The sequence below is a fragment of the Hevea brasiliensis genome, chromosome 1 (assembly GCF_030052815.1).
Source record: "Hevea brasiliensis isolate MT/VB/25A 57/8 chromosome 1, ASM3005281v1, whole genome shotgun sequence".
Taxonomy (NCBI): domain Eukaryota; kingdom Viridiplantae; phylum Streptophyta; class Magnoliopsida; order Malpighiales; family Euphorbiaceae; genus Hevea; species Hevea brasiliensis.
The window spans coordinates 283,654-309,605 of record NC_079493.1 but is presented as its reverse complement, the minus strand read 5'-3'; the positions used below and the strand labels follow the sequence as shown (position 1 = coordinate 309,605).

Sequence of the window (25,952 nt, the reverse complement as noted above, 5' to 3'; positions counted from 1 at the left end):
TTCTTGTTTTAAAGGTTAACCATAGAAGTGATTTGAGTGACTTGGACTTCAATCTTGGAAAGAATGTCGCAATTGGATCTTAAGCCAGTTTTGGACACTTAAGTGCAAGAAAAACTTCAACTGAACCACCATTAGCTAATCAAACGAAGCATGACCATCATAAGGAATGTCTTTTGTTTTTTTGGCTTGGAAAAGGTGAAGCAACAGCTGTGAAGGCTCTCTTGGAATGTAATGGCATCGTTGACCATTAAAGAAAACTTTATATGGTGCTAGTGCCTTGAGATCCAACACATTATTAAGCTAAAGCTGATTGATCATTATTGAAATTCAAACGCAGCCATCGCTCGGGACATTTACATGGATGGTAAAAACCAAAATTTTCACGGAATTTGCAAATTTAGGCATGTATGCAGCCGAGTAATTCCAGAGTAGGCAATGCGAATTTGCTGATGCTATTCTCAAACAGCTAGAAAAGAAGAAGTAAATTCTGGTGGGAGCTGCTAAGCAAAGTACAGCTCGTGTAATATGGTAGTGAAAGCTAGACAACGAGACAGCAAGCTACCATTCATGTGCTACAGAAGGACCACGTGCCTCTTGCATAAGAGTTTATGAACAGCCAAAAAAAGAGAGTTATGGTCTTTAGGTCCCACACAACTCACGCAGAGAAAAGTGTTTTGACATTTGCAATAATACTAGCCTACTAGCAAGATGAGCAAACAGTGCCAACCAACGGCTTATGCCGTTGTGACTAAAAAGTCCATCAGAACATTAATGATTATAATAGAGAGTTTCCATCCATCAGCACTTTCTCTGCAAACTAAACTCCTGCCCTTATCTGATAAAAAAAAAAAAAAACTCCTAGCCTTAGATTCTTAGACTTTATCTTCACCTTCCATTTTGTGCAATTGATTAAATACATGGCCCATTTTGGGTTTTTTTTTTTTTTTTTTTTTTTTTCAAAGCTCTTTTGGGTGTTCAATGCCATGCATTGCACAGCCACCATTGTGACGCTGTTATAACTTAATAGCAAACAGAATGGCTATATTTATCGCCTAAACCTTCCTCACTTCATCATCTCTTTATCATCAGCTATTAAATAAAGGATTACTTTCTTCTCTCTCTAGATCTCTCTCAGACCCAATAGCTAGGCAAAAAGAAACACCATGGTTTCTGTGTCTTGTTCTTTGCTCTATTGTCTGCCTTTTCTCTACCTTATATTTCCCCTGGTCTCTTCCATTACCATTCCATTATCACATTCATACACAAAGCAAAACCCATCTCAAGATCCATTCCAAAAGCTGAACCACCTAGTCTCCGCCTCTCTAACCAGAGCCCACTACCTCAAAAACCCCCAAACCGCCCCTACTACAACTTCAACTCCAGTGTTTTCGCACCACTATGGAGCCTACTCCATTTCTCTTTGCTTTGGCACTCCACCTCAAACTCTCCCTTTTATCATGGACACAGGCAGCGACTTTGTCTGGTTCCCGTGCACCGTCAACTATCACTGCAAGAACTGCTCTTTCGCCTCATCCGCCTCAAGAATCTCACCTTTTATCCCCAAACGTTCCTCATCGTCCAAGATTATTGGCTGCAACAACCCCAAATGCTCTTGGATTCACCAAACGGATTTACAGTGTCCAGAATGTGAAAACAGCCCCATTTCCCGAAACTGCTCCCAGATCTGCCCCCCTTATCTTATCCTCTACGGTTCAGGCACCACTGGAGGCATTGCACTCTCAGAGACTCTCCATCTTCATGGCCTAACAGTGCCAAACTTTTTGGTTGGATGTTCCGTTTTCTCTTCCCGCCAACCAGCGGGAATAGCCGGTTTTGGCCGCGGCCCTTCATCTTTACCCAGCCAAATTGGCCTCAGTAAATTCTCGTACTGCTTACTTTCTCATAAATTCGATGATTCCGCCGAAAGCAGCTCTCTTGTTCTTGATTCCGAGTTTGATTCTGATAAGAAAACCACCGCATTAGTATACACACCGCTACTTAAAAACCCGAAAGTCGAAGAGAAGCCCGCATTTTCAGTTTACTACTACGTTGGTCTCCGTAGAATAATCGTCGGCGGCCGTCGCGTGAAGATTCCGTACAAGTACCTCTCGCCTGGAAACGATGGCAATGGTGGGACCATCATCGACTCAGGGACTACATTCACGTTCATGTCACATGAGGGCTATGAGGCGCTAAGCAATGAATTCATTTCACAGATGAAGAATTATGAGAGAGCTGAAACGGTTGAGGATTTGAGTGGGCTAAAGCCTTGTTTTAACGTTTCTGGGGTTATGAAGGTGGAGTTTCCTGAACTGAAGCTTCATTTTAAGGGTGGCACTGAGGTGTTACTACCAGTGGAGAATTACTTTGCCTTGGTTGGGGACAGGGAAGTGGCATGCTTGACGGTGGTGACCGATGTGGTGGAGGGAGCAGAGGCAGCAAAAGGGCCAGGGATAATTTTGGGGAATTTTCTGATGCAGAATTTTCTTGTAGAGTATGATTTGAGGAATGAGAGGTTGGGGTTTAGGAGAGAGTCTTGCAAGTGATTGAATTTAGAACGCCCAATAAAAAATTTGGCAAATGGTTTTCTTTCGTGCAAGTGATCAAGTTATTATTAGGAGAAAGATACTTTGTGTTGATATATCTTGCTCAATGAGGATTGGAATTCAAGATTTTATAAATCTGTAGACAAATGTAGGATCACTCAGATCATTGAATTATATCTCATTGATGATTCTAATATCAATAATGTAGTTATCCATTCCAATATTAATAATATAGTAATCCATAATAACCTTCGACTAATTTTTGTGTTGAACAAATGGGCTCAACTTTTTTACTATTAAAGAGAGAAATGAATCCATCCAATATGAAACAGATTATTCCTAATCCTATGAAGGGAGTTTTCTTATGGTCTCTGGACCACTAGATTGTAAACACAGCTTCTCACAAAAAGCCTATCAACATTCCCCACATTTCTCCCTACTTCATGCTTCTGCAGAAAAACACAGCTCAATCATGACTAGAACTACTTCCAATGTGCTTCAAACACTTTCAAGAACTGGCAAATAGGTTCAATCAGCTAACCATGTAGCAAAAACATGTACCTCTCCAATTCCATCAGTTGCTTTTGCAAGACAGTTGATAAGTTTCTTTACAAGCCTAATGGAAAGCAGAAATATCTGAGATGTAATGTATCATGAGAATCAAAAACTATGTTTAAAACAACTATGAAGTAAATGGTTGTTTTGACATAAAAATATATGTAAAGGCATTAACAAACCTGCCAAGTATAGCGCTTTTCCTCCGTCTCAATTGGAACGGAAACAAACTAAATTAAAATTAGTCACATTCTCAAATGAAAAAATAATGACATCATGCAGGTGAAGAGTTGCAATCATGATTTGGGAAGTGCAAGTTTACCTCCTTGGGGTAGTATGCCATGAGCTGGTTAGTTTCCCTTTAATTTTGCTGTTTAAAAAAGGAAAATAAATGTCAACAATTCTTGATGTCAATAAACCACTAACTAACGGAGAATTGATTAAATTATATATTATTTATCAGAATGGATGGTGCGTCAAACAAATTCTTCAGTCTTCAATCTTCATGGCAAGAAAGATAATAGTGAAGCATCATTCCATTAAGTATCTGGAGGCTGAGCCTGGCCCAAATATATAGAATTGGACCAATTAACTGAAATCCAATCCCATTGAACTTATAGAAAATTGGAGGCTCAATTTCTACTGCTGATCATTGCTTTGGTAAGTTATTATTATTATTTTTTTATAATGGTACGATTAAAATTGAATGAAACTTGAACTCAAAATTTCACTATTGGGATACGACTCCGTTGCCACAACATTTATTTCTTGTAGTGGTCTAACTTGCAAACAACAAAGGCCGCAACAAGGGGTTAATCTAGTTGTGGCCTACATCAAAGGACTATAAAAAAAAATCTAATTACTAGTATAATATTTAGATGTCACCATCCATTAATTTAAACTTTTAGATTAAATTGAGTGTTTTCAATGTAATATCAGAGTATTTACATCTCAATCTCAATATGTTGGAAAGCTCCTCTAATAGGTTGATATTGATAAGGTTTATCTAGATTGATTGAATAGTTTGTTGTAATCTGTAATCCTTAACTACTGCCAGTTGTTGCAACAGTTTGATAAGTCCTATTGTAAGCCAAACTCTGTCACCTGTATATATATGTTTATGTAGAGAATCAAAATATCTTTGGCTGTTATATGGTATCAGAGCCAATACCATTGTAAACTCGTTATGGCTACCACTTCTCAAACCTCAGATCAGATCGTACCTGTCACAACATCTTTGTTTTCCCCGTCATCTTCCTTATCAAATCCTTCCTAATACATATCTGTCAAACTTAATTCTCCTAATTATCTCCTTTGGAAGGCCCAATTGTTGCCTCTTCTCAATGGGTATAACCTGTCCCAACACATCTCTACCACCTCTGTTCCTCCATCTCCAACGATGACAACACCTCCCCGAATCCTACTTATCAGATTTGGTACCGTTAGGATCAGCTAGTTCTCAGCTCCTCATTATCTGAGACTATTCTCCCTTAGGTCATTGGATTGACAACAACAAAAGATGCTTGGAATAAGCTTGCTGCCATTTTTGCTACTGGAAATTGTACCCAAATTTTGCAGCTTCGTAAACAGCTCAAAAGGTTGGCTAAAGGTACTGATTCTGTTGATGTCTACGTGAAACATGCAAGGACTATTGTTGATCAATTGTCAGCGCTTCAGTCACCAATCTTTGAAGAGTCATTGGTGAATGATATTTTGGAAGGGTTGGGTCCAAATTTTCAGCCATTTATTCATGTGATTGAGGCCAGAAATGCGTCTACTGAGTTTGATGGTTTGTTTGCACCCTTGCTGAGTGAGGAAGCTCAAATGAAAATGGACTTTCTCTCGATTTCTTCTTCAGTTCCGCCTTCATAATATCCTTCAAGATTTTAGGAATAATAACTTTTAAGGTTGTTGCATTTCAATTTTTAAAATAATGATGTGTTGAGATTTATGTGGGATTTTATTTTATTTAGTTAGACTTTTGCTATATAAATAACACATTTAATAGTCTTAGAATCAATAGAGTTGTACAAATTGTTTCTTCCTATGAGCAAACCTTTAAGTTCTTGATTCACCAATGGCCTCAACCAATTTCTCATTGTCTTCACCCCCTATATTTTCAGAGAAAATTATCAAATATGGGCTATCAAAATGAAAGTCCTATTTACAAGCTTTTGATTTATGGGATTCAGTAGAAAATAATACTGATCCTACCCCACTGCCAGAAAATCCAACTCTTGCTCAAATCAAAATTCACAATGAGGAGAGAGCTAAGAAATACAAGACAAAAACTTGTATAGAATCTTTAGTTTCTGAAACCATTTTCATAAAGATTATGACTTTCTGAAAACGCAAAAGAAGCTTGGGATTTGCTCAAGGAGAAATATGAAGGCAATGATCAAACAAGGTTCATGCAAATTTTAAATCTCAAAAGAGAATTTGAGATTCAAAAAATGAAAGAGTTTGAAAATGTCAAAGACTATTGCACTAGGCTCGAAATTAGACTGCTTGGTGAAGAATTTCTTGACAAAAGAATTGTAAAAAAAATATTTGTTAGCCTCCCTGAGAAATTTGAGCAAAAAATTTCTTCACTTGAGGTTCATGCAAATTTTTCACAAATAACTGTTACAGAATTAATTGATGCTTTGCAGGCTGTGGAGCAAAGAAGAGCAATCAGACAAGAAGGAACAATTGAGGAAGCCTTTCTAGCGGCAAAGTCATTCACAAAGAAAAAAATTTCCACAATGTGGTATTTGCAAAAGGTTTAACCATGAGGAAAAAAAATAAGGCAAACCACAATGTTTTAATTGCAAAAAATTTGGGCATTTGTTAAAACACAAGAGGAAGAATCTCTTTTTTGAAGTTTGGAGAGAAGTACTCCAAGAAGATCAAAAGCAAAGGTTGCACCAAAATTGTCCGTTGGAGAGAAGTGCTCTAACACACAAATTTGTTGACTGGAGAGAAGTGCTCCAAGACTCAAATTGCCAGATGGAGAGAAGTGCTCCATTCAAAAAAAAAAAATATTTTAAGTCCATGTTTGAATTAAGGGAGAGAACGTTAGAACTTAATTCAAACAAGATTGATTTAGTCTTCATAATATCCTTCAAGATTTTAGGAATAATAGCTTTTAAGGTTGTTGCATTTCAATTTTTAAAATAATGATCTAATCTTAACTAAGTGTTGAGATTTATGTGGGATTTTATTTTATTTAGTTAGACTTTTGCTATATAAATAGAACATTTAATAGTCTTCGAATGAATAGAGTTGTACAAATTGTTTCTTTCTATTCAATAAAAATGTTTTTTATTTTTTCTGCATTTATTTTTGTTCTAACATTGCCCATGTGCCCTCAAATGCACGGAATCCTAGACGAGGTCGTGGTTGTTCTTTCATGAATCATTTTACAAATGGTACTCCACAGGGTCAGTCTCCACATGTTTCTCTCAATGTGACTTGTCATAATCGCCATGTCCAAGGACATTTGGCATGCCAATGTCCATCCTCGAAGATTAAACATAATTCAAGCCAAAATACCCGATCCTCTCAGCCCACTACTTATCTAGCTTCAGCTGACAATTTCTTGGTAGAGAAGTGGACTGTGGATTTGGAAGCCAACTTCCATCTCACATCCAATGATGACAATCTCACAAATTCCACACCATATCATGGAACCGATGAAGTTGTTACAGGCAATGGTAAGACTCTTTCAATTTCTCACACTGGTAAATCACATGTTTCACTCAATAATTCTTTTTTTGTTTGGATAATATTCTTTGTTCTCCGCATATTCATTGTAATCTCCTTTTTGTATCAACCTGTATACATATGTTTACCTAAAGATAATAAAAAATATCTTTGGTTGTCACAGATATAAATTGCATGCGGATGAGTCTTTGCAGTAGGCAAGTTGTTTAGCTTTTAGGGGTGGATTGTTTTAAGATACTAATGAACAATGGTGCAGTGATTTTCTTTTTCAATTTGACAAATGTCTTGTGATAAGTGCTAAATTATGAACGGGACATGAGAACCTTCTCTTAGCATGGAAGAAAGAAGTTTGATGAGTTCTTTTGGAATGTAATAATTCATGTGTAATTTTATTCCTTAAAGATGGAGAGAGCTTCTCAAGTAATTTGACGTTCTATAATTGATCTATTCGACAACTACTATTTCTAGAAAGGAAGGTTCATCGTGAGTCGTATTTTTCGGGAGGCTAACTTTAATTTTGCGCATATTTGTTAGTCAATTTTGTGCTTTCTGTTTCTATCGGTACTCATGTTAGATAACTTTCATATTTGAAAATTGGGTAATTATGACTCAACTATATTTATCATTTTATAAAAGTCACTCAATTTTATTTTTTTAATTTTTTTAATTTATTAAACTTAATTTGATTTCATTAAAAATACTGTGACAAAAAATTAAATATTTTCATATTAACCTACTAATCTACTAACTATTTTATATATAAAATTACCTAACTACCCTTCTCTTACATTGAAATTCTTTTTCTATTCTTTCCCTTGCACTTTCTCTCTTCTTCGTCTCTCTCCCTTTCTATCACACATTCTTTCTCTTTCTCTCTCCACAGCCATCAACAACAAAAATCCCCGAAATTTCAATATCCATCTTGCTTTTGAAAGTGAAAAGGCAGCAAAAAAGTGCTTTCAACTTGTGAATCTAATGCTAGCTTGTGGTTGTACTATGTTTTTATTCTAGCAAAAAATAGGAATACGGATAGAAACATCACTGTCTGTTTAGGGTTTTTTTTTCTCTTTTTTTTTTCTTTTTATTTGGATGGTGGATTTTGTAAGTTGTCAAGAGCTTGGTTGATTGCTTGCATAAGGGTCTTGAATGGAGATAATAGGAATTGAATTAGGATTATGAAGTTTTTAGGGCCGTAGAATTGTCACATTTTGAATTCACTTAAGGGCATGTTTCATTGATTTTCACTTTAGTGAAAGGTAGAGCATATTTAGCTATTGAGAATAAAATTGAAGAGAAGATAATTTATGGAGAGTTGAATCTTTAAGAACTTAATCATTTAGGACCTATAGGGGCAAGAATAGTATGAAGTGGGTGAGGGAGAGTATTGCAAGGGTTTTGCGGCTGCTAGACAATTCTCATCGAAGTAAAAAGTGAGGAGTGGTCACTTCAATTTTGAGGAAAAATTAAAAAAATCATTTTTATTTTAGGAGGATTCGAAAAGAGTGTTTACCACTTCTAGTTTTAGAGATTCAGGATTCGGGGTCTATATACGTGTGGGGAAGGTGTTAGACACCCCACATCGTCCCTCAATGAGGGTAAGTAGATTTAAAAATGTGCTATTTATAATTTAATGCTGATAATTTTATTTGAGTTTAAATTATGATATTGGTTCCTTATAAAAGATAAAACGCACAAATATTGAAACGCTCAATGTCTCACTGTTAGAGTGAACCAAATACAAAAGTAAGTGGGATGATTCTTGTAACACCCCTCACCCGTCTATCGTGCAGCCGAGCAAAGTATGTCACACTCAGTGCCAGAATACCCTTTTTTATCTTATTTTATTTTTTAATAATTTGTTCTCGTTATATTTTAATATTAATTTTTTTTACTTTTTTTTTTCTAAGGAGAAACTAGCAGAGTTTCCCCTGTTTCTATTACCATTTAGCGTATTTCACTAGTTACCTGTTTAAGAATCTCAACAATATTCTCCTTAAAATAATTCATGCATACTCATATCATCATTATCACATATTCAATTCTTGCTATCTCATTTGCATACATATCCATTCATACTCAATTTATGTATCAAAATTCTCAATTTCATTAGTTTACATAATTTATAAATTGATTACATAAATTCATAATTTATATGATATAAAAACTAATCATTTACAACATAAGAAATATTTATAATATACAAAATACATAAAATGACTAATGTGAGCCCTATCTACATGCATTGCTGAGAAGGTGACAACCTTGAGCACGTCTGACACTGCTGCAGATTTAGACTCCAAAAATCCCAGTCAAATGTTCACTGGGTTTTAGTTTCAGTACCTGCGCGAAGGAAACAAATTTATCGCGCTATGCATTTCTGCTTAGTGGTGTAATAATATAACAAGAAAATAATATATATACAAATAAGAAATACTGAAGTATAATTCTAAAGTATAATTTAGATCATCAGTTATCAATTAAATTTGGTATGATATTTCTATTATCAACTATCTTATATTCTATTTTGTCCCTCTTTTGAAGTGCTGAGTTTATACAGTAATAATATTCGGTATATAGATTAATTCTAGGAGTATTGTATTTTTGGTTCCAACAATTCTGAAAATTTCATTTGTACTACTTGATTCAGTTATGTTTCTATTGCTAATCTTTTTTTTTTTTCATTTCATTCAATACTTTCTAATGTATTTAATTATTAATATTCTTAAATAATTTCAATAATTTACACTGTCCAGGTAACCTATGACAGGCTAACTAAATTGGATAACGGATCGTTGGCACTGGACACCGCGGTGCCTCGAGCTGTCATACCATGGGACGCAGAACGTCAACCACGTATGCAGTCAGTATGGCTAAAAAGCCATGATAACATATAATCGGGCATAAAAGCAATGAGTGCAGGCATAAAGCCATAAGTGCAGGCATAAAGCCATGAATAAAGGCATAAAGCCTTACGCAGTACTGCTAAAACAATACCCTATTGGCATGCCAATCTATCTAATCTGACACACGTGTCTAGGCAATATATGGACACATAGTACCATTAAATGTTAATATATTATGTTTTATGACTTCATTATTTCATGATAAATTCCATAATTTATACATTCATTTGATCATTCATATGATCACAATTCATATCAATTATCTTTCTACACCATTGTACTCAAAGTATTTTTCCTTTCTATAATAATGAGAACTAATGTCTCATTCATACATTAATATGATTCATTTATTTATTACACTATTTATATAACTTATCATTTGCAATTTAAATTTTAGTCATTTGCATTAATATTATTGAGGTTACTATTCACTTGATTATTTCCCTTCAAAGGTTGACTTTTTAATTCATAATAGATTTGTTAAACCTAAGTTCACCAAGATACCACATTTTGCATTTTATTTTTGTTGGCATTTATTGCCAAACTCAATTCCTAGCCTCCTAGGTTTTATTTCAAATTTTCAGAATCTGAGGTCTAAATTCACTATTCCATTGAATCTCACTATTCCATTGAACCTTGTTACAGTAAAAATTTGATAAAACTTTCTTCATGAAAGTTGTTCCTTTATGTGTATTCTTTAATTCCATTTTTGAATCACTTCATTTAGAGTTTTTTAGCTCAAGATATGCTAATTTTAGTAAGGCTGGCCAGATTGGTATCTACCCAGAATTTTTGGGAAGAATGTGTTCTGGCAGTTTTGATACCTTATCTTTTGCCAGCATTTCAGATGGTTTATGATCAAAATTTGAGGTGGTGTTCTTCATGAAAGTTGTCCTAAATTGTCTAAGCTTTCTATTGATATAAAATTTAGGTCATTTGGACATTTCTACACTGAGTTATGACCATTTGAACAAACACTATTCATTTAGTCAATTTTTAGGACTAGCAGGTTGGTTACCCGGATTTGGTTAATTTTTAGGGTATTCTAAGTTTGTTTTCTGGGCAAGATTTCTTCATCAAAGTTGTGTCATTATGTGTCTAGTTTCATGTCCAATTGGCCTTACACCAATTGAACCTACATCACTCAAGTTACAGCTGCCCAAACTTGCTGAACTCACATCCAGCCTTGCAGATCGCCTAAGGCAGCATACCTAACCTCAATTCCATTGGCATAAATCACTTCAATTTCTCATCAAATATAGCAAATTGGTCACTAATTGACCATTAAAACTCCAATTAAGCATCTAATCATCAAAGCCCCAATTTCTTCACAAACCCTAACCATAATAATCCATCATTACATCAAACACACACCAATTAAAATTTAACTTAAACATATTCATCAAAAACCATTTCTAAGAAAATTTAATTCAACTAAATCAACAAATTTCAACCCTCTCCCATGGCTGCCAAATTTTTTTAGTTTTCATACACATACATTTTATTTAAATTTCTTGCAATTTCTTACTCATTTAAGTCTCTAACATGGAAAAGAAAGAGAGAGATGTGAAAATAAGCTCTAACCTCTTAGTGAGCAATTCTCAACTTCCAAAACTTCTTGATTTCCAATTCTTTTTGCTGCTTCTAGCTTGCCCAAAGTGTAAGGTTGAATTTTATTGAAGAGAGGTAGGGTTTTTATGGTGAGTTTAAGTGGGAAAGGAAGCTTTGTTGGAGGAAAAATGGTGGAGCTCTCATGGAAGCTAGTTCAGCCAGCCATAAGGAGAAAGAAGATGACTTTATTTTTCTCTTATCTTTATCCTTTTTATCTCTTATAGGAGTGCTTATTAAATTCCAATTGGATAGAAATTTTTTTATTGCATCATGTGTATGCATGATGCCATAATTGAGTTTTAAATTTTATTTTGTTTTCTTCCCATTTCTACTCATTTTTAATTTAATTTTCATAAACTTTTATTCATATTTTATGTCTATAATTCACTTACATAAATGGACAAGTTAGTCAAAAATCATTTCTGAAGGCGAAATGACCAAAATGTCCTTCGTTTTGCTTAACGGACTAAAATTATCTGTACCGAATTAAAAATTCCCCTAACCTTTTCTTGGCATTCTAATGCTACCTAGGGTGCCGTAACTCTTCTCTGGCATCCCAGAAATTATTTTATGTGATTTCCCTTTGGTTGAGGGCTAGTAGTTGTGAAGACAGTAACTTCCTGTTTGGTCACCCATCGCCGAGGCACCGGCTCATTTAACTTTATTATATTTCATTGCTAAAATTTTTTCTTACCATTATTTAAATTATTTATGACTCCTCACTCTAGTTTACATATAGTTTCAGACATTTCGACTGTCTGGACCGACATTAATCACCGGAATAGTTGAATGCACGGACTAGCTAAAGTGAGGGTGTTACAATTATTCCCCTCTAACAAAAATTTAATCCTTGAAATTTACCTGACGTAAGTAGTCAAGGAACTACTACCTCCTTACTTCTTCACCTTACCAGAGAAAACAAATTTGCATTAGTGTTATCTCGACTCATATGAATACAATGCATGTTATGCACATAATCTTATTCTATCTATCGATGCCTAGGAATGCCTAAACCGTGCTCTGATACCACTAAATGTGACACCTCTTACCCGTCTACAGTGTAGCCGAGGAAGGTATGTCACACTCGGTGCCGGAGCACCCTTTCTTATCTTACTTTATTCTTTTAATAATTTGTTCTCGTTATATTTTAATATTTATTTATTATTTATTTTTTTTTTCTAAGGAGAAACCAGCGGAGTTTCCCCTATTTCTATTACCATTTGGCATATTTCACTGGTTACCTGTTTAAGAATCTCAACAATATTCTCCTTAAAATAATTCATGCATACTCATATCATCATTATCACACATTCAATTCTTGCTATCTCATTTGCATACATATCCATTCATACTCAATTTATGTATCAAAATTCTCAATTCATTAGTTTACATAATTTGTAAATTGATTACATAAATTCATCATTTATATGATATACAAACTAATCATTTACAATATAAGAAATATTTATAATATACAAAATACATAAAATGACTAATGTGAGCCCTATCTATATGCATTGCTGAGGAGGTGACAACCTTGAGCACGTCTGACACTTCTGTAAATCTGGACACCAAAAATCCCAGTTAAATATCCACTGGATTTTAGCTTCAGTACCTGCGCGAAGGAAACAAATCCATTACGCTAAGCATTTCTGCTTAGTGGTGCAATAATATAACAAGAAAATAATATATATACAAATAAGAAAAACTGAAGTATAATTCTAAAGTATAATTTAGATCATCGATTATCAATTAAATTTGGTATGATATTTCTAATATCAACTATCTTATATTCTATTTTGTCCCTCTTTGGAAGTGCTGAGTTTATACAGTAATAATATTCGGTATACAGATTAATTCTAGGAGTATTGTATTTTCGATTCCTGCAATTTTGAAAATTTCATTTGTACTACTTGATTCAGTTATGTTTTTATTGCTAATCTTTTTTTTTTATTTCATTCAATACTTTCTAATGTTTTTAATTACTAATATTCTTAAATAATTTTAATAATTTAAACTGTTCAAGTAACCTATGATAGGCTGACTAAACTGGATAACGGGTCGTTGTCACTGGACACCGCGGTGCCTCGGGTCGTCATACAATGGGACGCGGAATGTCAACCACGTGTGCATTCAGTATGGCTAAAAAGCCATGATAACATATCAATATGGCTAAAAGCCATGATAACATATAATCGGGCATAAAAGCAATGAGTGCAGGCATAAAGCCATGAGTGCAGGCATAAAGCCATGAGTGCAGGCATAAAGCCATGAATAAAGGCATAAAGCCTTACGCAGTGCTGCTAAAATAATACCCTATTGGCATGCCAATCTATCCAATCTGACACACGTATCTAGGCAATATATGAGCACATAGTACCATTAAATGTTAATATATTATGTTTTATGACTTCATTATTTCATGATAAATTCCATAATTTATACATTCATTTGATCATTCATATAATCACAATTCACATCAATTATCTTTCTATACCATTGTACTTGTCGCAAGGGGTTTTGCGGTCGCCTGGACGAACACACACCGAAGTGGGAAAAGTGAGGAGTCGCCACTTTAATTTTGAGAAAAATTAAAGAAAAGCATTCATGAAAATAAATTTAAATGAAACCACTTCGAAAACAGAGATTCTAAGTTTGGGGTCCATATACGGGCGGGGAAGGTGTTAGGCACCCTGCCTCGTCCCTCAATGAGGGTAAACAAATTTAATCTTATGCTCTTTCATGAAGTAAAAGGGTAATTAGGGGATTGGGATAATGATGATGTTAATCCTTTGTGCAAAATAAAGGAATATTTGATATTTAACTTATTTTGGGTTGCCCAGGAACACAAGTTCGTGAGATGGCCCTTTGGTGAGTAAGTGTTTGAGTGAATTTTTCTTGTGTATTAGGGTCATGTCATTTAGTTTGAATTTTGTTAAGAGAGCTCGGGCAGGGAATTGCTCCCGATCTCTAGATATATTTATTAAGGGTTGGGAGATTTCGGATAAGAACTCTCCCCCGATCTCCCTATTTTAATTTAAGCGAGAATCAGGTAAGAACTCTCCCCCCGATCTCTTTTGGTTTAAAATTTGGTGAAGGGTCTCGAATAATAACTCTTCTCCGATCTTCGCGTTTTATTTGAATGAGGATCGGGTAAGAACTCTCCCCCGACCTCTTAAAGTATTCGGTTTAAGATTTTAAAGAGGGATCTCGGATAAGAACTCTCCTCCGATCTCCATATATTTAATAAAGTTTTTGATTGAGAATCGGATAAGAACTCTCCTCCGATCTCTTAAAATTTCGTATTGTACAATCTTATGAATTAAGGAATCTAGTGACCGAGGGCGCAAAAGACCCATGTGTAGATTTCTGAACCCACTAAGCCTTATCTAGAGGGTAGACACGACACCAAACTTCTTACCAATCTCTTATGTGATCGCCTTATCAGAACTCTTTAGTCCGATCTCTTTGGTTGCTCGCTCGGAATTCGAACTTATCGGATTCCTGATTTATTACATCATCCTCTAGGCTCGCTCCATGGCCCAACCTATAGACTTATTTGGTTTAACCCACTATTTGACCTTTTGTTACAACTTTTCTTTTTGTCATTTTTATTCGTTTTGAAAACTCTCATATCGAAATACCCATGCCTACGCTCTTTTGAATAGTTATAAGTTGCCTATGGGATGAACGTCTACTGTTGAAGAAAATAAAAACCAGATGATGATAAAAGGGATTTGCAAATAAAAATAAGAGAAGATACAGGAAATGACTACTGGCCTAGACAATTTGTTCTGAAATTTAATGTGACTGGATATGAAAGAAACCTTAAAAAAAATTGGGGAAAACCAATTGAGGGTACTCAACAAAATAAGAGTTTACTGCAACTGTTTTGGGATTTTAATGTAACTGAACATAGAAGAAATTTTAAAAAGGAAAGCTGGAGAAGATAAACAAGGGCATTCAACAAAATGGCAGTTAAAACACTTACCTGTGGAAGATTGAGGCTATCTAACTCTGGAGCCACAAATATTGTTGCGTTGAAGGCTAGTGGTACAAGGACCAATGCTTACTTTGAGATTGGGAGACCCAAGTTGAAATGCGGTAGAACCAAAGCGACGGAAACCGGGTCAGAATAAGATCAAGCTGAAAGAAATAATGGATTGAGATTGGGAGGGTGATGCAGACGAGACCGAACGAAAATGATAATAGCAGAGTGATGAAAAAACTGAAAATGGAGAATTTCAGGGTTCGTAAACTCTGTCAATGGAGATACTCAAGAAAACCAGTTTATGAAGTTCCTCGATTTTATGTAAGCTTAAAGTAGCAAGACCAAATTGAATTTCAAAGTTTTTCCATTATAATCACCACCACCTTTTTGTTCGTCCTCTCTACAGTATTGCATGTAGGTATTTATAGGGAACGGGTGCTACCAATGAAGGGTCAGGATCTCCCCTTAGGGAGACGGAAGGTTTGGATCTAAAAGGACATAATTCGATATCTGAGAATTAAAGAGAATCAAAATGGATGGTTGGGATCCCATCCAGAACGTCCGTCCTTTTTCTTCCTAATCCATTGGTTCAGGATCCTTCCTTACGAGATGGATCCGAGGGCTGGGAATAAAAGGCGCCGGACCTGTCGTCTATTTTTGATCCAGGGGCTCTGAGTTTGTCCTTGCAAGTATGATCAACGGTGAGGATTGTGATGTACAGAACTGTCATAACTGTTTTTAGCGTCTATCAGCAATGTGGGCAATTTTGCAAATGAGGTGTGCGGTGAAGATTTGATCATGCCTGCAATGCTTTAACTACCTCGGCTCTAATTATATAGAGAGTTATTGGAAGTCGTCTCATCCTCTTCTTGCTTTCTGATCTCTTATTCCTTCCTATCTCTCTATTATGACCCTTTTCCGATCTCTCATATCGGGCCCTTCTCCCGATCTCTCCCATTCTAGAACCCTGCCATCTATCCGATCTGCCTCAGTCAAAGCATTTAATTCTTTGGTTACCGATGCATCCGCTTCAGTTTTCGCAAGTAATAAATGCTCAGGCCCCCTATATATATACGCCTCAGCGGGGAATCTCTTCCACATTACATTTCTCCTTTTCCTTTTCTCACTTATACTGTTCTAGTTTCTCCGGCAACATTCCGGCCATAGCGACCGCTTTTGATCTTTTTTCGACTGTTCTCTTTGCTCCCTGATTGAAAATTTATGATCCCGGTGATCGAAGAATCATGAGAACCACATCTGATGACAGTGAGAGAATCGGACTAATTTATTGATCAAGATCGAAAATGTCGGTCGTACCGATCTCGAATCAGTCAACCGATATAATCAGTGAACTGATATCGGGTGAGAGGACTGCTAATTTCCTTTTTAATATCGATGACTACCTCTTGAAGTTCATTTAGCTCCTCACCACATCGGGCATCCTGACTGCAGCTCAGTTTTGGTCGATGACATCAACGATGACTTCGCTTACCATCATGAGAGTTATAGTCACTCCATCTGAGCTGCACATCTATTCGGTGCCTATGGCTGGCTTTCTGATCAAACACATCTTTTAATTCAGCCACAAGACTAGGTTTTGACATAGGTCTTTACTAGGTAGGATGTAGTGCCGATCTTTGGAGATCGCCTAAATGATGTAATCTGACCTTTAAAGGTTAATAATGTAATCCGATCTCTTGAGATCACCCAAATGATGTAATCTGACCTTTTGGAAATGAAATGAAATTTTATTTGATAGTCGTCATTTAATTATTGCCTTGATTAATTTCCGATCTCTAATGTGCATATCCAATCTGATTCCTAATTAAATCACCCTTAGCCGATCTGTTATGCTGAACACCCGCCTTAATCTGACGATCTTAGCCAGCCGATCTCCTTTTATTTTATTTATGGTGTTTCTAGAATCTTCCTGCGACATGTCAGGAAAGCGGGTGGATTTGGCTAACCGATGCGTCGCTTGGGACACTGTGAGCATTGAATGCTCAGATGGGTATAAATAAGGAAAGGGCCAATCAGTTGCTCCCTTATGTCATTTTCAATACTTTGCGAGCGATTCCGAAATTCTCTCGTTTTATCAAGTTTTTTCGACACCAATCACATTTCGGTAAAGGCTTTGATCTTTTCTTAGTTAAACTTTTTTTGTTTCTTTTGAAAATGAGTGGCGCCGAGGGTTAGAGAGCTGTGAGTCCGTCTTCTGTTCACGTTTTGTGGACCTCAAAAGAGGGTGACGTGATTAGATCGGGTGGTCAAGCCAGTAGAGCCCTTATCCCGGTAACTAGTTCGGGTGCCAGACCGAGGTGAGGGGCATCTTTGAGAAGAGACAACTTGCAAATTGATGAGCTGCCTTCAATCTTGAGGGACGCCGATCTCCAATCTATAAGCCAGGAGTACAATCTGCGGATCGACTCCTTCGAACTGATCAAATGCCATGGCGATCATCGGGCTGACCATTTCTTTGATGAGGGCCTTCTCATCATGGTGTATGAAGAGCAACTGAAGGTTGGGCTCCACTTTTCCTTAGACGAATTTTACAAAGCCGTCCTAAAATTTTACCATGTCTCGGCAGCCCAAGTGCATCCGAACTCCTGGCGGACTCTAGTAGCCTTCCGAGGCCTCTACAAAGCTAAGGGACTGGAACCCACAGCCAAAGTCTTTGCCGAGCTACATAGGCTCGCTCGAAGGAAGGATGATGAGTTCTGGTTCTTCCAAGCTAAGCCCCATTGTTCTCTTTTTACAGATCCTCCTTCTTTATTAAAGAATTGGAAAAACTGGTTCTTCATTTTGAGGAGCAAGATTCGGAACGGCTTTGAGGGCATCCCACGGAGTTGGCAACACCTGGTCGCTCTGATCCCAAAAAAGATCACCTTAAATAAGGATGAAGATGCTGTGGTGAAAGAGTTAAAGTCTCAGGCGGCCACTCAGAAATTCTCTTGCTTAGACGCAGTGATGGTCGAACTACAGTATTGGATGATGCGGCTGATCACTGGCGAAGAATACGAGCTTCAGCTCTCTGACCTCAGCCCTGGTACTACCCATATCTCTGGTCTCTGAATCTTAGCGAACTCATTGACTTTGTTTTTTGTGCAGGTATGGCGGGCAGTGATGCTTCCAAGGAGAGTCGCAAACGAAAGAGGGAGGTCTTCAGAAAAGTGAGGGCAATGAAGGGGGCCACCACTGCTGATGCTCAGACCCCTCATCGTGAATCAATAGAGGTGCCGAGCTCTCCTCTCTGACCTCAGGAGCAACCGATCACTGAGGTAGAAGTCATCCCCTCGGCTCCTCAACAAATTGAGCTTCCACCTCCCCCTCCTCCTCCGAACTCTTCCAACGTAGAAGGGGAGTCATCTGGTCCCGCTGTCAGGACACTTTCCAGGGGCGCACAACTTCTGATCCAATCATTGAAAAGGAACTGCTCTACTAAGGGGAATCCCGGCTTGGCCAAAGTTATGGGAGCTTCTATTTGCTTCCAAGAAGACCGGAACCGGTTGGCAGAGGAGAGCATGGATGATATCTTGGCTCAGACAATGAGGTTAGGCTTAGAGGCCATCACAAACCAGCATATTCTCAGAGAAAAAGCCCACGGCTTGAAGAAAGAGATCCTTAAGGCGGTCCAAGATGACTCTGTTGCACAAGCTCAGCTCTCCTCTGCCAACGAGTACATCGCCAGAATGGAGGATCAGATGAAGCGTTATGAGGAGAGGATCATTGAAGTGGAATGGGAACTCGAAGACTCTCGATCTAGTTGGTCTGCCGATCTCGCTCGTCGAAGACCTTCGGGCAAAGGAGGAAGAGCTTCGATCCAAGGATGAGGAGCTTCGAGCTAAGGAAGAGGAGAGCACTATAAAGGAGGCCGGGGCTTATGTGAATGCTCATAATGACCTTATGGCCGAGCTGAAGAAACGGTATCCTGAAGAGGATTTCTCCTGGATGAACGAGCTCGCCCTAGAGGCCGAAGATGAGAGCGAGGAGGAGCCCGAGGGAGATAGAGAGGGTGAGCGAAATGTTGATGTAGAATAGGCTGGGGGTGATCCTCCAGCTGAATGACTTGTACTTTTATTTTGAAATGAAACGGAATCTCTTTTGCTCAACTTCTTGATGAGATTAGAAAGTATCCAAATGGTATGAGTGCTTGATTGTTTGAACATATTAGAACATCTAACTTAAAACGATTATTAATCTAAGTACAAGAGACTGAAAAAATATTGTAAGCATGAGATCAGCCTAAGCCGAGACCAAACACCAGATAGAACTTTAGATCATTAAAATTGAAAACTTGATTTGAACACTTAAGATCGGAAACACCGTTAAGTCGGACTGAAACCACAATATTTATAAAAGAGAGATCGGAAATAAGACTGGATGGCACAGAGACCTGATATTAGTTTGATTTCCTTTGACAAGAGATCGAAAATGAGATTGGACAGCATGGAGACTTGATATTAGTGTGATCTCCTTTGACGAGAGATCGGAAATGAGATTGAACGGCATGGAGACTTGATATTAGTGTGATCTCCTTTGTTGGGAGATAAAAAATCATTTGACTAGATGCGGGATCGGTTTATTTCCTAATCAAGTTACTTATAACCGAAGAATGTCGGTTGGGGTCAATTTTCAAAGTTCATTGATTTTGTTGATCGGCCAAAATATAGTGTCGACAGCTGCCCCTCTTTACATAATTTCTATTGAAGGGAATAAAATTTTCTCGTATAGGAATTATGTAAAGATTCAGACCCATATTTTGGGCGATTGGGTGTCAAAAATTAAAACGTTGAGACTCAAATTTTGATTTGGAAGTTAAAGTTAGAAACTAAAATCAACTTAGATCAAGGAACCAGAGGTTGATGATAGGAATTTAATTGCGAAAATTAAAAATCAACTCGGAAATTTAAATGTACGAAATTAAAATCAACTTGGATCAAGGAACCAGAGGTTGATGACAGGAAATTTAAATACAAAAATTAAAATCAACTTGGATCAAGGAACCAGAGGTTGATAGCAAGAAATCTAAATGCTGGAAATTAAAATCAACTTGGATCAAGGAACCAGAGGTTGATAGCAAGAAATTTAAATGCGAAAATTAAAATCAACTTGGAAATTTAAATGTATGAAATTAAAATCAACTTGGATCAGGGAACCAGAGGTTGATGATAGGAATTTAAATGCTGGAAATTAAAATCAACTTGGATCAAGGAACCAAAGGTTGATAGCAAGAAATTTAAATGCTGGAAATTAAAATCAACTTAGAATTTTAAATGCTTAGAATTTTAAATGCACGAAATTAAAATCAACTTGGATAGGAATTTAAACGCAAAAATTAAAAATCAACTCGGAAGTTTACATGTACGAAATTAAAATCAACTTGGATCAAGGAACCTGAGGTTGATGACAGGAAATTTAAATGCGAAAATTAAAATCAACTTGGATCAAGGAACCAGATGTTGATAGCAAGAAATTTAAACGCTGGAAATTAAAATCAACTTGGATCAAGGAGCCAGAGGTTGATAGCCAAAAATTTAAATGCGAAAATTAAAATCAACTTGGAAATTTAAATGTATGAAATTAAAATCAACTTAAATCAAGGAACTAGAGGTTGATGATAGGAATTTAAATGCTGGAAATTAAAATCAACTTAGATCAAGGAACTAGAGGTTGATGACAGGAATTTAAATGCGAAAATTAAAATCAACTTGGATCAAGAAACCAGAGGCTGATAGCAAGAAATTTAAATGCTGAAAATTAAAATCAACTTGGAAATTTAAATGTATGAAATTAAAATCAACTTGGATCAAGGAACCAGAGGTTGATGACAGGAATTTAAATGTTGAAAATTAAAATCAACTTAGATCAAGGAACTAGAGGTTGATGACAGGAATTTAAATGCGAAAATTAAAATCAACTTGGATCAAGGAACCAGAGGTTGATAGCAAGAAATTTAAATGCTGAAAATTAAAATCAACTTGGAAATTTAAATGTACAAAATTAAAATCAACTTGAATCAAGGAACCAGAGGTTGATGACAGGAATTTAAATACTGAAAATTAAAATCAACTTGGATCAAAGAACCAGAGGTTGATAACAAGAAATTTAAATTCTGGAAATTAAAATCAACTTAGAATTTTAAATGCACGAAATTAAAATCAACTTGGATCAAGGAACTAGAGGTTGATGATAGGAATTTAAATGCGAAAATTAAAAATCAACTCGGAAATTTACATGTACGAAATTAAAATCAACTTGGATCAAGGAATCAGAGGTTGATGACAGGAAATTTAAATGCGAAAATTAAAATCAACTTGGATCAAGGAACCAGAGGTTGATAGCAAGAAATTTAAATGCTGGAAATTAAAATCAACTTGAATCAATGAACCAGAGTTTGATAGTAAGAAATTTAAATGTGAAAATTAAAATCAACTTGGAAATTTAAATGTACGAAATTAAAATCAACTTGGATTAAGGAACCAGAGGTTGATGATGGAATTTAAAGGTTGGAAATTAAAATTAACTTAGATCAAGGAAATAGAGATTGATAGCAGAAATTTAAATACTGAAAATTAAAATCAGCTTAGAATTTTAAATGCACAAAATTAAAATCAACTTGGATCAAGCAACCAGAGATTGATGATAGGAATTTAAATGCGAAAATTAAAAATCAACTCGGAAATTTACATGTACGAAATTAAAATCAACTTGGATCAAGGAACCAGAGGTTGATGACAGGAAATTTAAATGCAAAAATTAAAATCAACTTGGATCAAGGAACCAGAGGTTGATAGTAAGAAATTTAAATGCTGGAAATTAAAATCAACTTGGATCAAGGAATCAGAGGTTGATAGCAAGAAATTTAAATGCAAAAATTAAAATCAACTTGGAAATTTAAATATACGAAATTAAAATCAACTTGGATCAAGGAACCAGAGGTTGATGACAGGAATTTAAATGCTGGAAATTAAAATCAACTTAGATCAAGGAACCAGAGGTTGATGACAGGAATTTAAATGCTAGAAATTAAAATCAACTTAGATCAAGGAATTAGAGGTTAATAGCAGAAATTTAAATACTGAAAAACTTAAAATCAACTTGGATCAAGGAACCAGAGGTTGATAGCAGGCAATTAAAATGCGAGAAATTAAAGTGCTGACAAAGCAAGCCTAACCTGACATGAGAAGTTCTTCCGCGATGAAGTGCACTTAACAGGATCCCGAAGATAAACGATTAATGGAGGACGAGTCACAAGACTTGACCTATAACTTCCTCTCACTTCCCCGGATACCCTTCTTGTTCTCGACTTTCTTCTTATTTTGTGAAAAGCGCCTTTCCGGATTTTCACTTTCCTCTCCTCATATCTGACTAGAAGCGCCCTTTCGGGTTTTCACCCCTAGTGGTTTTTTTTGTTTTAGGTGTTTCCTGCAAATCTCTTAGCAAAGTGCATGAGGTTATCAATATCCAAATCCTAATCTTATGACAAAATTTTAACAGATTAATAGCGCACAAAATAAAGAGGTAGAAAAAGACAACATTAGAGTGTGAGTATATAAGAAAGATGGATCTGAGTTTAAGAAAAAGATAAATTAAAAATGTAAATGTGTGAAGAAGATAGATTAAAGTGAGAGGATGACTTTATTATGGCTTGAGAGATAAAGGTACAGTTTCAAAGAAAAAGGGTACAAGGATAGATCTCACAGATTCCTTGTAGTTGACTTTGAAGTCCCTTAACTGCCATTATTTCAAGTACTCTATTGACGAAGATTCATGCCGTGGTGGTTTATTTTCGTTCTTAGTCACGTGTCCCCTTCCTTATTTCTCCATTTTCTGGTTCTAAGGGTGCCCTTTCGGGTTTTCGCCCTCAGATTTTGTTTTCTTTTTTTTTTTCTTTCTTTTCTTTTTTAGGGTGCTTTTTCGGGTTTTCACCCTTCACTCATTTTACAGAAAGCGCCCTTCCGGATTTTCGCCTTCTTTCTCACATTTTGTTAGGAGCGCCCTTTCGGGTTTTCACCCCTACTCTTTTTTTTTTTCAGGCATAATATTTTTTGACTGTGTCAGCATTCACGGGTCTTGAAAATTCTTCACTATCCATTGGGTCAAGATCAGGTCCCCACCAGAAAATGCCTTTTTAACCACGTAGGGTCCCTCATAGGTTGGCGACCATTTGCCCCAGGAGTCGTTTTGATTCGGAAGCACCTTTTTCAGGACCAAGTCTCCTGGTTGGAATTCATGTGGGCGAACGCCTTTGTTAAATGCCCTAGCCATTCTTTTCTGGTATAATTGCCCATGACACACTGCCGCTAGCCTTTTATCGTCCAGCAAATTCAATTGGTCTAGCCTTGACTGGATCCATTCTGACTCATCAATTCCTGATTCTTTGAGAATTCTCAGGGAAGGAATTTCTACTTCAATAGGAAAAACAGCTTCCATTCCATAAACCAGTGAGTATGGAGTTGCCCCAGTTGATGTCCTTACGGAGGTTCGATATGCATGTAGGGCATAGGGAAGCATATCATGCCAATCTCTATAGGTGACTGTCATTTTTCGGATGATTCTCTTGAGATTTTTGTTAGTGGCTTCTACCGCTCCATTCATTTGGGGACGGTATGGTGAGGAATTGAGATGTCGGATCTTGTATTGGTCACATAAACTTTAGACCTTGGGACCATTCAAATTCTTGGCGTTGTTAGTGACGATTTCGCTGGGGAGGATGTGTCGGCAGATGATATTATTTCGGAGGAATTTGAGGAATGTGTTCTGCGTGATGTGGGCATATGACATCGCTTCGACCCATTTAGAAAAATAGTCAATAGCTACCAGGATAAACTTATGCCCATTGGATGCCTTGGGGTTAATGGGACCAATCACGTCAATTCCCCACATTGCAAAAGGCCATGGCAAGACTAGGTTGAACAATTGGTGAGGCGAAACATTTATCGGATCCACATAGATTTGACATTTATGACATTTTCGAAAGTACTCGATACAATCTTTCTCCATAGTAGTCCAGAAGTATCCTCGTCTCATGATTTGCTTGGCCATCATGTGCCCATTAGCACGGGTCACACAATTCCCCTCATGAGTCTCAAAAAGGATCCTCTTTGCTTCTTTTGCATCCATGCATCTCAATAGTTTGCCATTGGAGCTTCTTTTGTATAGAATTTCACCACTGGGGAAGTATCCCAAAGCTAATCTCCTGATCATTCTCTTTTCATTTCTGCTTGCCCCTGGAGGGTATTCCCTGGTTTTGACGTAGACCTGGATATCATGGTACCAGGATTTGCCATCAATTTCTTCCTCGGTCATGAAATAGTAAGCTGACTCACTCCTTGCTTTGATCTGCAATACCTGAGTCGTCTGCCCTTCTTCCATTTGAGCCATGACAGCCAGGGTAGCTAAGACATCCGCGAATTGATTCTTGTCCGGACTAAGGTGAGATCAAGAAATTTCTTCAAATTTCTTGATCAATTCCAGTAGGTACTTCTGATATGGGATCAACTTCGGGTCCTTAGTTTGCCATTCTCCCTTGACTTGATAAATGATCAAGGCTGAATCTCCATATACCTCCAACTTCTTGATTTTCATTTTGATGGCAGCCTATGAACCCATCACACAGGCTTCGTATTCTACGACATTGTTGGTGCAGTCAAACCTTAACTTGATAGCTATCGGGAAGTGTTTTCCATCAGGGGATACAAGTATAGCTCCGATTCCATTACCAGACAATTGACAGCTCTGTCAAAATACATTTCCCATACATTAGCTGATTCTTTTTCCTCGTTGTCGACCTCGTTAACATGCTCATCAGGGAATTCAAAATCCAGGGCTTCATAATCTTGGATAGGGTTTTCTGCTAGGAGATCAGTGATTATGCTACCTTTTACTGCTTTCAGGGTCATATAGACAATATCATATTGAGAGAGTATGACCTGCCATTTGGCTATCCTCCCTGGCACAAATAGGCTTTCAAATACATACTTGATGGGATCCATCTGGGAGATGAGCCATGTCTTATGATTCAACATGTAGTGTTTAAGCCGATTCGCCGTCCAGGCCAATGCGCAACAAGTTTTCTCTAGGAAAGAGTACCTTGACTCGTAATCATTGAATTTCTTGCTCAGGTAATAAATGGCCCTCTCCTTTCGCCCTGTATCGTCATGCTGCCCTAAAACACATCCCATTGAATTTTGTTGGACTGCCATGTATAGAATCTGTAACACCCCTTACCCGTCTACAGAATAGCCGAGCAAGGCGTGCTACACGGCATGCCGGAGCTCCTCCTCTGTGAATATCACATTTTCTAAACTCAATTTGATTTTAAGAAGTGTTTATGTGCTATTTATAGCATACTGGTTCTATTTTCACACTTTAATAAAGTCAGTGTTTTAAAATAGTAATAAAAATTTGGCAAGGTGTCGTCTGTATTTTGGACAAACTGTCCTTCCAAACCTGTTGAAAACAGTTCAATATGATAATATCAAAATCTCAAATATTTCACAGTCTCTATTTCTCAGTAAAGTCAATAGACTTTTACAGTCATTAAACAGTTTCATAATACAGTCCATAATAATTTAAATATGTACAGAAAATTTCTATGTTATTTAATATGTACAAAATATTACAAACTTTAGAGCTTTC

The 25,952-nt window shown here is 36.8% G+C and overlaps 1 protein-coding gene across 1 annotated transcript; it reads left to right on the top strand.

The window, feature by feature from the left end:
- Window positions 1–951: 951 nt before the first annotated feature.
- On the top strand, window positions 952–2,681 carry LOC110673735 (probable aspartyl protease At4g16563). The gene has a single exon (XM_021836909.2). It carries the CDS (start codon window positions 1,164–1,166, stop codon window positions 2,544–2,546), a length of 1,383 nt encoding a protein of 460 aa, XP_021692601.2. The 5' UTR covers window positions 952–1,163; the 3' UTR covers window positions 2,547–2,681.
- The last annotated feature ends 23,271 nt before the right edge of the window (window positions 2,682–25,952 follow it).

Bases quoted from the DNA above. Each gene is read 5' to 3' on its own strand.
- LOC110673735 (XM_021836909.2), top strand. From the start codon at position 1,164: ATGGTTTCTGTGTCTTGTTCTTTGCTCTATTGTCTGCCTTTTCTCTAC.